The 17,673-nt window shown below is 42.5% G+C and overlaps 1 protein-coding gene across 3 annotated transcripts in view; it reads left to right on the forward strand.

The window, feature by feature from the left end:
- Positions 1-17,673, forward strand: part of LOC143740043 (histone deacetylase 4-like) — a 67,452-nt gene that overhangs the window by 33,078 nt on the left and 16,701 nt on the right. For all 3 annotated transcript variants that reach the window (XR_013204715.1, XM_077232093.1, XM_077232094.1), the window contains 9 exons: positions 1,338-1,570; positions 2,944-3,094; positions 3,223-3,337; positions 4,642-4,736; positions 5,995-6,123; positions 6,209-6,303; positions 6,621-6,704; positions 7,228-7,414; positions 15,145-15,317. Coding sequence is in view for 2 of the 3 variants with exons in the window: in XM_077232093.1 (XP_077088208.1) it covers positions 1,338-1,570; positions 2,944-3,094; positions 3,223-3,337; positions 4,642-4,736; positions 5,995-6,123; positions 6,209-6,303; positions 6,621-6,704; positions 7,228-7,414; positions 15,145-15,317 (1,262 nt within the window). In the remaining variant the exon portion in view is untranslated. The remainder of the gene's footprint in view (positions 1-1,337; positions 1,571-2,943; positions 3,095-3,222; positions 3,338-4,641; positions 4,737-5,994; positions 6,124-6,208; positions 6,304-6,620; positions 6,705-7,227; positions 7,415-15,144; positions 15,318-17,673) is intronic.

Consider the following 17,673-nt stretch of genomic DNA (forward strand, 5'->3'; position numbering starts at 1 on the left):
AAAGTCTGCCTTTAGTCTCTGATTTCTGTTGGTTGATAAGCAATAGCTCTTGGTTGTAATGTGGGTTCTGTGAATGTGGCATTACAACCAAACTCTTACATTTCAGATTACATGTCTGTTGGTTTAACATTTAAACACAAAAGTGGAGGGGAGTTAGGGTTAAGTCATTAGCATCTTGACATTGTGTGTGTGTGTGTGTGTGTGTGTGTGTGTGTGTGTGTGTGTGTGTGTGTGTGTGTGTGTGTGTGTGTGTGTGTGTGTGTGTCAACCGTCTCCATATGAGAGCAGAGTGTGTCATGTTTGCTCTGGGACAGCCCTGTGATGTCATCAGACCGTGGAGTGCTGCAGATCAGTGTGTGAGTTAGATAGAGACGCAGATCAGTGTGTGAGTTAGAGAGAGATGCAGATCAGTGTGTGAGTTAGATAGAGACGTAGATCAGTGTGTGAGTTAGAGAGAGATGCAGATCAGTGTGTGAGTTAGAGAGAGAGAGAGAGAGAGAGAGAGAGAGAGAGACGGGCTGGTGCTGGTGAGTTTCATTCTGACAGGAGCCGCTGCTCTTTATTCTTCCCATGTCATGATGTGTGTTTGTTTGTGTTTGTTTTCATGCGGGTTTTGCTATTTTAATTGCACTTCATATTTGAGGTTTCAACGCTGCTGATCTGTAGTGACGTTTAGGTCAGTGTTTCTCACCTGCCAGAAAGAGTTGCGAGGACTGGAGTTGAGAAACACTGGTTTAGAGGGAGGCGTGACGATGGTTTGTGTGTGTGTGTGTGTGTGTGTGTGTGTGTGTGCTCGTGTTTGTGTGTGTGAGACCAGTGTTCTGTCATTCTGCTTATCAACACTCACACCAGTGAACTTGACATCATCATGACAGTCGGACACATGAACATGTCACTCGTGTCGTTGTGTTGTTGGGGGTGTGTGTTAGTGTGTGTTTGATGGGGTTGTGTATCATGGCTCTGATGTTGTAGCCTCTACACTGCAGTTATTTGAACATGAAAGCAAAATATTGAAAAGTGCCACACTGTTAATTTCCCAAGAGCATCTGAGCTTGAAAAATAACACACACTGTTACAGCCAGAGATCACACTGTGTGTGTATGTATGTGTGTGTGTGTGTGTTTGTTCTGCGGGTCGAGGTGCGAACTCTAGACGGAGTTTCCACTGATCGTGTGTCTCTCGTATCTGCCTGTGATCCTGCGTTGGTCTTGTCACTGTGTGTGTGTGTGTGTGTGTGTGTTCTGCGGGTCGAGGTACGAGCTCTAGTTCCCACTGGTGGCGTGTCTCACTGTAATCCAGCGCTCATCTCCTCACTGTGTTTGTCTTGTTCTCTGCAGTGGAGCTGAGTTCTGCTCTGCCAGTGCGGGTTCCTCCGGCTGCTATCCCGATGGATCTGCGTGTGGAACCGGAACCGGCGCTGGACTCGGGTCGTCGTGAGCAGCTTCAGCAGGAGCTTCTGGGGCTCAAACACAAGCAGCAGGTCCAACGACAGCTCCTGATCACAGAGTTCCAGCGGCAGCACGACCAGCTCTCTCGCCAACACGAGGCTCAGCTACAGGAGCACATGCAGGTATGTGTGTGCGTGTGTGAGTGAGTGTGAGTTTGTGTGAGTGTATGCACAATTTTGTGTAAGAAAAATATCCATATTTAAAACTTTATCGACTAAAATAACTAGCTTCCGGCAGACGCATCGATTTACGGTGAAAGAGTAACTATTGACCCTGTTAGTTTGAACAGCGAGAGGCGCAGGGCTTGCGCTACTCCTACATCTACTCATACATCGTCACGGGTTACTCTTGTGGCGTAAGTCGACTTGTGTACGGCCGTCTGCCGGAAGTTAGTAATTTAAGTCGATAAAGTTTTAAATATGGATATTTTTCTTACACAAACACATCACTTCCAAGCTTCAGAAGGCCTTTATTAACCCCCGGAGAGCCGCTTCGAGCACTTTAATCAGAGACAGATGCACTTTTATGATGGATAGATGCGCTTTTATGATGGAAAGATGCACTTTTATGATGGATAGATCCGCTTTTATGATGGATAGAGGTTTTGGGTGAACTATCCCTTTAAAGCTCAGAAGTGTGTGAATGTCTGTTGAGTTTATGGACGATCAGCACTGATCCTCCAGATCAGAAGTCACTGGCGTTAAGAGCTCTTCATGTGATGAAGATATATTGTCATATGATATCCGTTTCTACAGGTTTGTTGCACAGGTGACGGAGGTTGTCCACAAAACACCCTAGAAGAAAAGGAAATGTGGCCAATGTCCAGTTAAATTAATTGAATCTTGTGCTGAATGCTGTGGACACACAGATTCTGTTGACTTGATGAGTTGGGAAAAGGGTTGGTGACCCATAGCTGGGATTTGCTGCTATTGAGACAGATGTTGAGACAGATGTTGGTGTGGATTGCGAATCCGTGCAGGAAGAGATGAGGGAGCAATGGAAAAAAACTTCAAACTCAACAGTCCTGCATGCATTGTAGGGATGATTATCAGCTGATGTTCATGTGATCAGATCTTGATTCACGTAAAGTCCGATGGTTTAATGTAATTATAATCTGCTGTAGAGTTGTCAAAAAGTACTGACTTTGGTACCAAGTTGGTACTGAAATTTTAAAAATGTGACGCTTTGAGTGCTGTTGAGGGGAATCGTAAACGCCTCTGATCAGTGCTTCAAAAACATCAAATATACATCAATGGTTCACGCTTACACAGATACACACGCGAGAGCAGGACTGGTCCGCTTGTGCTTTCAAACACTCCTGCTCCCGTTTTTTAAAAAACTTTTAAACACTTCCGTGCATCGATCACTGTAGCCAATCATTGTGTGTAACTTTGGCACAGTCATTTGAGTCAGTACCACAGGTTAAGTCTGGAGTAATAATGGAGATGATTCACGGTTACCTGACAGATGTTGTCCTGTGTGTGTGTCTCCTCAGCATCAGCAGGATCTCCTGGCCCTGAAGCATCAGCAGGAGCTGCTGGAGCACCAGAGGAAGATGGAGCATCACCGGCTGGAGCAGGAGCTGGAGAAACATCAGCGCGAGCAGAAGCTGCAGCTACTGAAGAACAAGGAGCGCGGGCAGGAGAGTGAGTTCATCTCGCTGGAGGACCTCGGATTAACAGAAGCCATTTGATGCCAGTAACAGACATCAATTACACTGAAATCTAAACTAAACAGTGATCAGGCTTTCGTAATCTGTGTTTGCTGTGGACAGGTGCGGTGGCCAGCACTGAGGTGAAGATGCGCCTGCAGGAGTTTGTTCTCAATAAAAAGAAAGCGCTTGCTCAGCGGAGTCTCAACCACTGCATCTCCAGCAACACTCACTACTGGTACGCCTGAGAAACACACACACACACACACACACACACACACACACACACACACACACACACACACACACACACACACACACACACACACACACACACACACACACACACACACAACTTCTGATCAGAGGATATCTGGTGTTGTTATTGATGCTCAAACTGTTAGTTATTCAGGCTCAAACTAATCAAAACGCATCAAACAGAGACAAAGCATTAACCAGGCCTGACAGACGAGCGCTGATAACTAGATCAGATCCACAGTCTTCACTAGCAGAGGCTAATCCTGCTCAGCGAACCGGTCAGGATCCTGGGTAGGGTTGCACCAGCCGTTCGTAGGTTCTTTCTTAATCTGGAACGTAAAGTCCACACTAGAGGCTTAGTAACTACTAGCTAGTTTGTAACTAACTAAATGTACTTTATTCCATTGCACCATTTGTTCGCAAGGCAGAACGTAGCTAGTAGTAAGTAAGTAAGTAAGTAAGTAAGTAAAGTTTATTTCTATAGCACATTTAAAACAGCTTGCGCTGACCAAAGTGCTGTACATAGTTGTACTGGCCACAGGGTAATAAAACAACTTATTACCGTATAATAATATACGGTTTTACCGTACGGTATAATACCGTATAATAGGTCGTAAGCTCTGCGTAAAGTAATGCGTAGTCGCATAATATGACATTTGACCTCGATGATCCAATAGCAGCCTTCAAATACGTGAGCAGAAGTTGTTTAATTGTTGGGAATTTCAGTTTATCCTTCATTCTAACTTCCTTTGCCTCACTTAACTAACAGTAAAAATACGTTTCCATTAAATACGACATTTAATCATGAATAACATAAGTGTTTTTATATGTAACTAACATTCAGAAACTATATTTGAAACGAATTAATAAGGATGAATAAATAAGTAATGATACAAATAAAACATAAGAAATAACATTTATTGATTGACTGATTTTATGTGACATGCACAACGGGCCGATGGACAGATGCACAGCGGCGCTGTAGGAAGGGCGCGTTGATGAGCCGCTAACAAAGTAATCTTCATATAATGTTGTCTCTTTTAAAATGCAAGCGAGTTTAAATGTCAGGATTATCGTATATGTCTAAATAATTTAAATCTGTCAGGTAAAAGAAGAGCTTATTGATGCAGTTCATAAGTTGTATCTTAGTGCCCATTTACGTCAAATCTAGGCTGAGTTGTAACTTACGCACAGCTGGTGCAACTGGCCTTGATCACTCACTGTGTGTTTACAGTGGTCTTTACTGTGACCTGTCTCAGTTCCTCTGTGTGTGTGTGTGTTCAGGAAAACTCAGAGCTCTCCTCCTCAAACCTCCAGTTCCTTCAGTCATCCTGCCACGAGCGTCTACGACTCCAAAGACTTTCCATTGCGCAAAACAGGTACTTCATGCAGTAAAACACATTCATTCCTCAGTGTGTGAAGCGGACGCCTGGGGCTCAGAGATCACACAGGTCTATTACCTCATGTTATTTCGTGTTTTCATCCGCTCTTTTGCAAGGAGACAGAAAAGGGCAGTTTTAGTGACAATCTTGAGTGACTCTTGGCATGAACATGAGGAACAGAGGAAGCGCTGCTTCTACCCTATAATTATTCACTTACTGGTGACACTAGAGATCAGCCACGGTTTACTCTGGCCTCAGGAACGTGTGTGTGTGTGTGTGTGTGTGTTTGTGTGTGTGTGTGTGTGTGTGCTAATGTCAAGTCAAGTCGCCTTCATTTATACAACGCTTTTAACAATATAGATGTTTCAAAGCAGCTTTACAGTAACAGAGATTGTTCTGGCTTTACAGCAGATCTAGAATAAAGTTATTGTCCAGATAAAGTTATTTTTGATTGATTCACTTCCATCGCAACGATCATTAGTTATTAACTTAGCGGCCGCTAACACGACACCGTTCTAACAGAAAACCCTTAATGCAATCCGGCCGCTCATCCTTACACAACAGTGCCTGGTGCTCGAGAACGCAAACCATGAAACAGGTTCCAAGCTACAAGCCTTGAAACATGTATAATACAGAATTTTTTATCGTAATGGAACATGACCTCGCTGTAGACGGAGGTTAGTGTGTGTTGTGCCACAGACAGCAGCTTCTGCCATCATACGCCGATTTGAAGAGGAAACTCCTGAAGCTGCACTTGATCAGATCTCGTCCTGATCAGCGGCTCTCCTCAATCACCGGATTCATTCCCTGCGGTTTTCCCATCTAGTGACGGCTTGTTAATAAGAATCTGTTGGTTCAGAGCCTCATGTATTTCACAGGCCGTCTGAGCATCATGTCCTGTAACAGCTCATCATGATGGATGCTGTGATAACTGCATCCGCTTCATCAGAGTCTGATGTGCTAATGTGTGTATTTACTGCAATCATTTCCTGGAATGTTTGTTCTGTGATGCTTCTCACAGGCTCTCTCTCTAGTATTACTAGCTCATCTTTAGATGTGACTGGTTGACAACACACTGTATGATTCATTCTCAACCAGGATTTAAGCTAAAGCGAGGCGTGTGTGTAAGCAGTTGTGTTATGTGCAGCGAGTTTTAGCCAGGTTTCTGTCTGAGTGTGTTTGTGCAGCAAGGTGTGTGTAAGCAGTTGTGTTGTGTGCAGCAAGGTGTGTGTGTAAGCAGTTGTGTTGTCTTTAGCGTCGGAGCCGAACCTGAAGCTGCGCTCTCGTCTGAAGCAGAAAGTGTGTGAGCGCAGGAGTAGTCCGTTACTGCGATGCAGAGACAGTCCCGTTGGCTCGCTGAAGAAGCGCTCTCTGGAGACCACAGGTGAAGTGTGAGACGAGCTCATGATCACACACACTGCACACACAAACACACACACACTAACTCTCTCTCTTCTGTGGGTCTGTAGATTCGGCGTCTAGCAGCGCTCCTGCTTCAGGACCCAGTTCCCCAAACAACAGCTCACACACTAACCTGAGCGAGAACGGCACCAATGCGACCGAGGTGAGTGTGTGTGTGTGAGAGTGTGGGAGAGTGTGTGTCAGATCACAAAAATCTCTCTTAATGCTGATGATCTATATCCGAAGAGTTAAATGAGGGAGACATAAAATGTCATTAAAGTGCTGTGCTCCTCAGGATCAGGACTAAAAAACACTGAGAACATGTTTTTGTGAACTCATGGTTATTACACACTAAAAATCCTCTTTTTCTTTACATTTCACGCTTGTTTCCTAGTCTGTCTTCCTGATAAAGCTGGTGTTGTGCTCTAGGACAGTGCTTGTGTTCCTCTATAATGAATATATGAATGTGATGTTCTCCAGTCGTCTCTCAGGCAAGCTCAGCCGTCGCTCGTCACGTCTCCCTCGTTACCCAACATCACCCTGGGTCTGCCCGCCAACAGCAACGTGAGTATTCAAACAAAATCCCTCTATTATCAATTACTTTTATCTTGTTTTCTACTAGTGATCTGCTTTCTTCTTCACATCCTTATGAGATACATTTACTTGACATAAAAACAGAATTTTCACAGAATATTTCTTGCTCTAAGCATAAATCTTATCATGTTTGTGCTTTTAGAAAAGTTTAATTACAGAGGGTTAAAAAATGCACTTAATTCAGGACAGATGCTCTGAAGTCGTCAGATTTGCCTCTCAAGTGGATTGTTTTTTTAAAGGTTAGATATTTTTACTGGAACATACACATACTAATTAGAGTGTAAAACTGTAGTTCGACCATTAGTAAAGAAATATTCCCAGTGAATGGCGTTCTGATCTGATATGTGTGTGAGAAACGGTCACGATCGATCACGATCGGTTTGACACACTCACTCACTCACACACACACTCACACACACGCTCTGGGCTGTTTTGTTCGGCGCTGTGATGCTTAGGAAAATATTGAGTTTCATTTAGTCTTTTCTTCAACAAGGTGACGTTTACCCAGCCAGACAGTGAACGCTTGTGCGTGACCGCTTTACCCGAAAGCTCTCCATTCCTGGGCGCCTCTCACCTTCCCTCATTTCTGGGCAATTCAGACACTGCAAACTCCCACAATGCACTGCTGCAACACATGGACCTCCTGGAGCAATCGGCCCCACCGAGTCCTTTAGCTGCAGGTGAGTAGAGCTCTGAGTTTGACGTTTGGTTTAGTAAAGATGATGGCGGAGTGTTTGCCAGGCCGCTGCGAGAGCGTAGCTGTGAAGTCTGCGCAGAATCCTCAGTGGATGAACTTATTTTACTGGGTGTTTCAATGTCAAGTGCTTTTGGAGATGAGACGGTTGAATCGAGAGTCCAGCCATCGTGAGTAGGGTTGGGTACCGAAACGGTACCGATATGGAACCGGTATGTAACCGGACCGAATCAAAAAGCAGATTTCGGTGCCACTTAAATGCCTCGGCTGTCGGTTGAAATATTTGCCCTCTGGTTCTCCGAAACGGACGTAAGAAGCATCAGCACCGCATGTGATCGCTAGTTAACCCTTCGAAGCGTACTATCGATCACACCGGTGTGATTAGACCGTTCAGATTGCTAAATTCAAATCTGCGTTTGTGCGTTGGCTGACGCTGAGCCAGAGACAGACGCTCACCACTGACATGTGGAGTTCCGCAGGGCTCTATTTTGGGGCCGATTCTCTTCTCCCTTTATTTACTTCCCCTTGGATCCATCTTAAAGAAGCATAACATCAGTTACCATTTTTATGCAGACGATTCACAGATCTACTTGCCTAAAAAAGTAAAGGTGAAAATTCCTTAAAAAGACTGTTAGATTGTTTTTATGACATTAAAGCCTGGATGGCTTTAAACTTTTTACATTTTAATGAAAGAAAAACTGAAGTCATGTTATTTAGACCCAGTAGCTCTACTAGCGCTTCCCAATTGGACCTATGTCCCCTGGCACCCTATGTCAAGTCCATGGTAACTAATCTTGGTGTTAAGATGGATAGTGATTTTCGACTAGAGAAGCAGATAAATTCCGTTGTAAGAGCTAGTTTCTTTCAACTTAGACTGCTTACCAAACTGAAGCCATTTTTATCTTTTACGGATTTTGAGAGGGTTATACATGCTTTTATCACAACTCGTCTGGACTATTGTAATGCTTTATATGTGGGCATTAACCAGACCTCCCTCTCCAGATTACAAATGGTTAAAAATGCTGCTGCTCGAGTCCTTACCGGAACACGAAAACGAGATCACATTACGCCTGTTCTTGCCTCCCTTCATTGGCTACCGGTTTGTTTTAGAATACATTTTAAGATTCTGTTGTTTGTTTTTAAATCTCTCTATGGTCAAGCCCCAGTTTATATCTCAGAACTACTGAAGATGCACGCTCCTCTGAGGTCATTAAGGTCTGCTGACCAGCTACTCTTTTCTGTCCCTAGCACTTTTATTCATTGGCATTTAAACCTGCTTGAGAGTTGTATCTTCAATTCAATTCAATTCAAATTTATTTGTATAGCGCTTTTCACAATACACATTGTCTCAAAGCAGCTTTACAGAAATTGCATTTCGGAAATGTACATAGAAAAATACAGTTAGTTAATCAAGTATTAATTTATGGCATAACATATCGCCGGCTTTGAGTCGTCTCTTCACAGGCGTCGAGTCGTCTCTTCACAGGCGTTGGGGCATCTGAAGTCTCCGTGAGAGGCTGGATACAAACTGGAGCTGACGAACGCTATTTACCTCGGGACTAGCGTCCCGAGATAACAGCAGAAAGGCAGATGGGAAATAATTAGCATAGCTGATGTTCATAATGTTAATGCATTCGAACTGATTCAGCAGTATCAAAGGTTAAGCATTAAGTGAATGCTTGGTTAAAGAGATGCGTCTTTAATCTAGTTTTAAACTGGGACAGCGAGTCTGAGTCTCGTACAATATCAGGAAGGCTATTCCAGAGTTTAGGAGCTAAATGCGAGAACGCCCTCCCTCCTTTAGTGGACTTAGATATCCTAGGAATGACCAGAAGCCTCGAATTTAGTGATCTTAAAGAGCGCGATGGATTGTATGGCGATAGAAGGTCTGTTAAATACACAGGAGCTAAACCATTTAGGGCTTTATAGGTCAGTAGGAATACTTTGTAATTGATACGTAACTTAATAGGTAACCAGTGTAGAGATGATAAAATAGGTGTTATATGATCATATTTTCTTGATCTAGTAAAAACTCTAGCAGCTGCATTTTGCACTAACTGTAGCTTGTTGATTGAGGATGTAGGACAGCCAGCTAATAAAGCATTACAGTAATCTAGTCTCGAGGTCATGAATGCATGAAGTAACTTTTCTGCATCAGAAACAGATAGCATGTTGCGTAGCTTAGCAATGTTTCTAAGGTGGAAAAAGGCTGTTCTTGTAATATATGAAATATGATTTTCGAAAGTCAAGTTGCGGTCTAGTATAACACCCAGGTCTTTTACTGTAGTGGATAAAGTAACAGGACATCCTTCTAAATTAAAGTTGTATTGTAAGGGATTTTGTGGGTAGTTTTTTGGACCAATAAGTAATACCTCCGTTTTATCTGAATTTAATAGCAGGAAATTACACGTCATCCAGCATTTTATATCATTTAGACACTCTGTCAATTTAGATAAGTTAGTGTTTTCATCTGGTCGTGATGAGATATATAATTGAGTGTCATCAGCATAACAGTGGAAATTAATTCCATGTTTTCTTATAATATTACCAAGTGGCAGCATATATATTGAGAATAGCAGAGGGCCTAACACCGATCCTTGCGGTACTCCATAGTCTACTGACGTTATCTTTGATTTTTCCCCATTTAGACAGACAAAATGGTAACGGTCTGATAAGTAAGATCTAAACCAGCTTAATGCCTGTCCCTGAACACCAGTGTAGTTTTGTAGTCGATCCAGGAGTATTTTATGATCGATAGTGTCGAACGCAGCGCTTAGATCGAGTAGAACTAGTATTGAGATACAGCCTTGGTCAGAAGCTAAAAGTAAATCATTTGTAATTTTAACTAGCGCAGTTTCTGTGCTATGATGCGGTCTGAATCCCGACTGGAATTTTTCATAGATATCATTTTCTTGTAAGAAAGAGCACAATTGAGCGGACACAATTTTTTCTAGTATTTTAGACATAAATGGAAGATTTGAGATGGGTCTGTAATTTGCTAAGTTATTTGGATCTAATTGCGGTTTCTTAATGAGAGGTTTTATTACTGCCAGCTTGAATATTTTTGGAACATGACCTAAAAATAAAGACGAGTTAATAATATTAAGAAGAGGCTCTTCGACTACAGGTAACACTTCTTTCAGTAGTTTAGTGGGTATTGGATCTAATAAACATGTTGTTGGTTTCGATGCAATGATAAGTTTATTTAGCTCTTCCTGTCCTATAGTTGTAAAGCGGTGTAGTTGTTCTAGAGGGGCCATAATTGAGGCTGAATCATAAGACATCATAGAGGATTGTATTTTTAAAATTGTGTTTCGGATGCTTTCTATTTTCTCATTGAAGTAATTCATAAAATCATTACTACTATATTGTAATGGAATATTTTGCTCTGGTGATGTTTGTTTATTTGTTAGTCTAGCCACGGTGTTGAATAAAAACCTTGGATTATTTTGGTTATTTTCTATTAGTTTGCGGAGATGCTCAGCTCTTGCTGCTTTTAGAGCCTTTTTATAACGTGACATACTGTCTTTCCACGCGATTCTAAAGACCTCTAAATTAGTTTGTTTCCATTTACGCTCTAAGTTACGAGTTTCTCTCTTGATTGCATGCGTAGCACTGTTGTACCATGGTGCTTTAGTTTTCTCTCTTACCTTTTTTAATCTAATTGGTGCAACAATATCTAGTGTACTAGAGAACATGGTGCTCAAACTGCTAGTCATTTCCTCTAGTTCATCTGTTTGTTTGGGTGCACTGCGCAGCTGAGATAGATCAGGTAAGCTATTTGAGAATCTATCTATAGTGGTTGGAAGGATTGTTCTGCCTGGTCGATAACGTTGCGCAACGTGACAAATTTCAGCAGTACGTATTATACAAGTTACCATGTAATGATCAGTGAGATCATCACTTTGCGGTATAATATTTATATCAGTTGGATTGGTTCCATATGATATAATTAAATCTAGTGTATGATTTAGACGATGAGTGGGAGCACTGACGTTTTGCGTGACCCCAAAGGAGTTTAATAGATCTGTAAACGCAGTCCCTAACGCATCATTTGTATTATCTACGTGTATGTTAAAGTCTCCAACAATTATTGCTTTATCGACATTGACCAATAGATCTGAGAGAAAGTATGCAAACTCTTTTAGGAAATCAGCATAGGGCCCTGGAGGTCTATATAGGGTAGCCAAGGCTAGAGATAATATGGATTTGTTTCTTGCATCTAAGAGCGTAACATTTAGCACAAGTACTTCAAACGAATTAAACCTGTGACCTGTTTTCTGAGTAACATTAAGAATATCTCTATAGATTGTTGCAACACCGCCGCCACGACCGATCAGACGGGGCTCATGCTTATAACAGTATCCTGGTGGAGTGGACTCATTTAGACCGAAATAATCATTTGGTTTAAGCCAGGTTTCAGTAAGGCAAAGTACATCGAAACTATTATCTGTGACCATTTCATTTACAATAACCGCCTTAGGTGTGAGCGATCTAATGTTTAGAAGACCTAGCTTTAGAAATTGTTTTTGTTCACTGATATTTAGATTTTCTGGTTTAATTACAATAAGATTTTTGCTAGATCCTACACTAGATTTATTGTTTGGCCTCACTAAGCGAGGAATAGACACAGTTTCTATATAATGTTCTACACTACTTATATCAATTAAGTTGGGACAGCAAAGACTGTGATTTGGACTTTGACTTACTAGTCATATGGTGTGTAACGTCTTGGAGATGTTGTCCGACAGAACAGCCGCTCCGATTCTGCTGGGGTGCAGGCCATCAGCACGGTAGAGCCTAGGTCGCTCCCAGAACAGATTCCAATTATTTACAAAGAGCAGTTTCTGTTCATTACACCATGACATTAACCATTCATTTAGAGCAAATAATCTACTGAACCTTTCTTGTCCTAGTCGGTACGTGGGAAGCGGTCCAGACACGATGATCGTTGCTTCAGGCGATGTGCTGCGAACCGTCTCGATCAGGCTTCTGTAGTCCTTCTTCAGAACCTCCGTCTGCCGCAGCCTGATGTCGTTCGTCCCGGCGTGTAGGACCACAGCTCCGACGCGCTCGTCACCGTTCAGGATCTCGGGAATCTGTGCAGCGACATCAAGAACACGAGGACCAGGAAAGCAGTAAGTGCGCACCTTACGCTTACCTGAGGTAGCACGGACATGACGGACCATGGAAGTGCCGATGATCACGGCGGCGTCACGTTCCGGCTCGCGAAGAGGGGAGAAGCGGTTCCGGGTGGAGATCTCGAAGACCGGGAGGGGGGGGGGGAGTCCTTGGTCTGGTCCTGGCTCGTGTCTTCCGCTGTGGGATCACCCAGGGTCCGTGGTGTTGCCTCGGTGCCGGAGTGAATGAAGGCAGAGATGATCGCGTCCTCCTGGGCAGAGAAACGCACGGAGTAGACGAAGTCGGAGTCAAAAAGTTACTAACCACTGACTTGTGAGCATCGGCGCGTGATGTTTCAAGCGTTGATCGCCGATCTCGCAGCTCGGCTTGCTTCACCAGCAGAACGCGGATCTGTTTCTCCACCGACTCCAGCTCCAATCGTACCGAAACCAGCTCGAATGTGTCCTCACCTGCACTCAGAGGTAACGTTAGACACACATCCGATATGTTCGCCATTATAACAGATGAACAGTAAATTAGTAGTGATACTACCAATATCACTACTAATTTAGGACTGAAATGATGGATATAACACGTATCCTTTCAGTCAAACGGGTGTAAAATGAGAGGGTCGATAGGCGCGAGGCCACGCGTGAAATGCTAGCGGGCTAAAGGCTAGTAGCCGAGATTCGGAAAGTTGGATCTAAGTAGCGATATCAAAGCAATCCGATTGTTTTTTATAAGGAATAGTGTCGAGGATAAGTTCACATGATATAAAAATAGAAAGTGCTTGTTTATAAATGACAAATTATATATCTTGCATATAATATAATATCTTGCAAATTATAGTTTTCTAGTATGTTTATTGTTTTAATTGCTTGCTTGTTGTTGTTTTCCATGTTTTACAACTGTGCCTGAAATTATGTTAATGTCCAGCACTTTGGTCAACCTCGGTTGTTTTTAAATGTGCTTTACAAATAAAGTTGGTATGGTATGGTATGGTATGGTATGGCAAACAATCCTTTCAATTATAAATTGATGACGTATTTAGATACACAATGTGCAGGTAACTATTACATTTTTCTCTATTCTTCTCACACTTCACCAGCCACTTACTTTCATGTATTTCGGGAGAAGTGGATGAATTCACATGTTGTAGGCCTAAATCTGACGGATACAATTCTCTGAACTGCGATGCGCACTAACATGGCGCCCATTGTGCGTTATAGATCAACTAACATGAATCATGATCATTATAAAGGTTTCTTAAATGACAAAACACATTCACTTACATGTATTTAAGAATAAAAATATCAGCCGAGGACAGACTGACATGTAACGCAACCAATCACAGTTAGTTTTGTTCCACCTCATGTTTAGTGTAAAAATGTGAAGTCGATGTCCCTACAATAGCAGACCCGCATACATCTAATAAATTAATCATTAAAGAAAGTTGTGCAAGTTTACTGCAACAATAGAGCCACGAACTTCACATACTTTTGAAAATTCAGCATTCAATTAGTCCTGAGCGGCGCTCATGGTCACAGTTGTAAACATGACGGCGTTCTTTTTCCACGAGGGGTTTCGCGTCACAGCATTTAAGGTGACGCACTCTAAAATAACGCTCACCTTGTCCAGGACATGCAATAAGTCAGGAGAGGTTTTGAATTTTGCCAGAGAAGGCAAAAAATGTGGAAAGAATTGCTGACATTTAAAACAGCATACCAAGAATACAGACTACTTTGCTGTTATTAGTATTGTAGTGTTATTTAGTGTTAAATTATTGACTTTGGGTTAGGTGGATGAGGTTTTATTGTGAATTTATGCAAAATTGTTGTATTTTGTATTAGACTACTTATATTTATATATTTACTTTAAAATTTCAAGTTCAAGTTTCAAAAGTTCAATAATGAGGAAGGAAGAGGACAGGGTCGGCTTAACTGAGACTTGTGCTTTATTCTCTTTTTCCACAATCAAAACAAGTGTCATGCGTTACAGCGCTTCAATATACTCAGTCCAGCACAATAAATGATACTGCCCTCCAGTGGATGCGCACACAGCTCGGCACAAGTCCTCAGTTCGTCTCCCTCCTTTGGTATCGGTTTCCAGGTGGCTTTATCCAGTCTCTCCATGCCAATTACTGAAACAAGACACAGGTGTTTGTCATTTACACTAGACCCACTTTCGGTTGTCTCCCAGCTCTCTCTCCTGTCACAGATCTCGCTATACCACGCCCCCCTCACCACAATTACGTTTTAAGAATTTATTTTATTTTATTATTTTTTCAATAAAAAAGCTGATGTCATTCACCATGATTTTGAGTCTTTTTTTTTTAAGTATCGGTTCAGGCACCTGTACCGTTTTAAAAGTATTGATTTGGCACCGGGATCAAAAAAAACAAATGATACCCAACCCTTGTTGTGAGTGTGTGTGTGTGTGTGTGTGTGTGTGTGTGTGTGTGTGTGTGTGTGTTCACGAGGAGTGTGTGCGTGTGTTCACGAGGAGTGTGTGCGTGTGTTCACGAGGAGTGTGTGCGTGTGTTCACGAGGAGTGTGTGCGTGTGTTCACGAGGAGTATGTGTGCTTGTCTGCGCAGGTATGTCCGCGTCTCCTCTGCGGAAACTTCGGCCACACCGTCCTCTGGGCCGCACGCAGTCGGCTCCTCTTCCTCAGAGCGGTCAGGCTCTCCAGCAGCTCGTTGTCCAGCAGCAGCACCAGCAGTTCCTGGAGAAACACAAGCAGCACTTCCAGCAGATGCACATCAACAAGGTCAGAGACTCTTCACCCTCTTCCTACATCACAGATTTAATGGCTGTAATAGTTTCAGTAGCGAGTGACTCAGTTGGGAATCAGTGATTATCATCATCAGCCGTTACAGGTTACATGGTTAGGAATCAGATATTTTACTAGCAATGTGACGGTACTTTGACAGATGAGGATCAGAGCTGCGTTTAAACATCTGAGTTTCCCGCTTAAAGCTTTCTGTGACCCTGTATGGTGGGACCACCGTCTGAAGCTCATGTGCAAGAAACCAGACAGTTTTAAACCGCCTGTGAAATCTGCGTTCTGCTGAACGTTAGTGATCCACACACCAGATGAGCTCATACAAGGTCAAAGTTTCATATCAGCAGAACAGGCTTGTTTAATGTTGCTCTACAGCGTCGCTCGAGAGAGATTGTGTGCCGAATATACATACTTGAGTGTGATTGGCTCTTACTGTGTATAAGGAGGTAAACCGTACGGATGTGTTTGTGACACTGAACATCAGTTTTTCGGCAGCTGGTCCGGGAGCTTCTACTAGAGTTGTCAAAAAAAACATACTAAAAAAGTTGTCAAGTGAGTACTGAAACTTATAAATGTGACGATACCAGCATTTCCCTTTAGCATTTTGAGCGCTGTTGAAACGGACTCTCCCGGGTGTATCGGTGTAAGCGCTCGATGAAGACATGTTTTTCAAAGCGTTGATCATTGTAGCCAATCACAGACATTACATACACTATATTGCCAAAAGTTTTGGGACGTCTGCCTTTACATGCACATTAACTTTAAAGACATCCCATTCTTAATATTTAATATTTTATTTTTTATTCTAAACTGTTTTAATTATTCTGATTTCTTTTGATTATTTTAATTTACTCTATGTAAAGCACTTTGAATTACCATTGTGTATGAAATGTGCTATACAAATGAACTTGCCTTGCCTTGGCTTAATCCATAGGGTTTAATATGGAGTTGTCCACCCTTTGCAGCTATAACAGCTTCAACTTTTCTGGGAAGGCTTTCCACAAGGTTTTGGAGTGTGTTTACGGGAAGAAGAGCATTAGTGAGGTCAGGCACTGATGTTGGAGGAGAAGCTCTCAGTCTCCGCTATACTTCATCCCAAAGCTGTTCTATCGGGTTGAGTTCAGGACTCTGTGCAGCCAGTCCAGTTCCTCCACACCAAACTCCTCATCCATGTGTTTATGGTCCTGCTTTGTGCACTGGAGCGCAGTCATGCTGGAACAGGAATATCACCAAACTCTTCACACAAAGTTGGAACGTTGGAATTGTCCAAAATGTCTTGGTATACTGAAGCATTAAGAGCTTCTTTCACTGGAACTAAGGGGCCGAGCCCTGAAAAACAACCCCACACCATAATCTCCCCTCCACCAAACTTTACACTTGGCACAATGCAGTCAGGCAAGTACCGTTACCCAAACCCAGACTCGTCCATTGGATTGCCACACGGAGAAGCGTGATTCGTTACTTCAGAGAACACGCCTCCACTCCTCTAGAGTCCAGTGGTGGCTGCTTTACACACACTGTACACCACTTTGTAGCTATTGACTCTGCAGAAAGTTAGCGACTTCTGCGCTCTGGGATTTTACATGGCCTAACACTTCATGGCTGAGTTTCTGTTGTTCCCATTTGCTTCCACTTCGTTATAATACCACTAACAGTTGACCGTGGAATATATTTAGTTGTGAGGAAATTTCACGAATGGACTTACTGCACAGGTGGCAACGCTTGAGTTCACTGAGCTCCTGGGAGTGACCCATTCTTTCACAGATGTGTGTAGAAGCGTCTGCATGCCTAGTGCTGGAGTTTATACAACTGTGGCCATGAAAGTGATTGGAACTCCTGAACTCAATGATTTGGAGGTGTGTCCCAATACTTTTGGCAATATAGTATATGTTGAGCACATCAACAATGGCCAATAAGAGGTGTTTAAGAATCCGTTCAACTGCGCTCAAAATGCTAAAGGGAAATGCTGGTATCGTCAAGTCAAGTCACCTTCATTTATATAACGCTGTTAACAATATAGATTGTTTCAAAGCATCTTTACAGTGAAAACAGGAAATTAAAGTAACAGAGATTGTTTAGGCTTTACAGCAGCTCTAGAATAAGGTTATTGTCCAGCTAAAGTTAGTTTTGATTGATACACTTCTGTTGCAAAGATCATTAGTTATTAACTTAGTGGCCGCTAACATGACACCCTTCTAACAGAAAACCCTTAATGCGATCCGGCCGCTCATTTGCACACAACAGTGCCTGGTGCTCGAGAACACAAACCATGAAATAGGTTCCAAGGTACAAGCCTTGAAAAATTTATAATACAGAATTTTCTGTACTCACTTCCGTGTAG

This window comes from Siphateles boraxobius, unplaced genomic scaffold (assembly GCF_051911475.1).
Source record: "Siphateles boraxobius isolate OS27281-9 unplaced genomic scaffold, OSU_SipBor_1 163, whole genome shotgun sequence".
Classification (NCBI taxonomy): domain Eukaryota; kingdom Metazoa; phylum Chordata; class Actinopteri; order Cypriniformes; family Leuciscidae; genus Siphateles; species Siphateles boraxobius.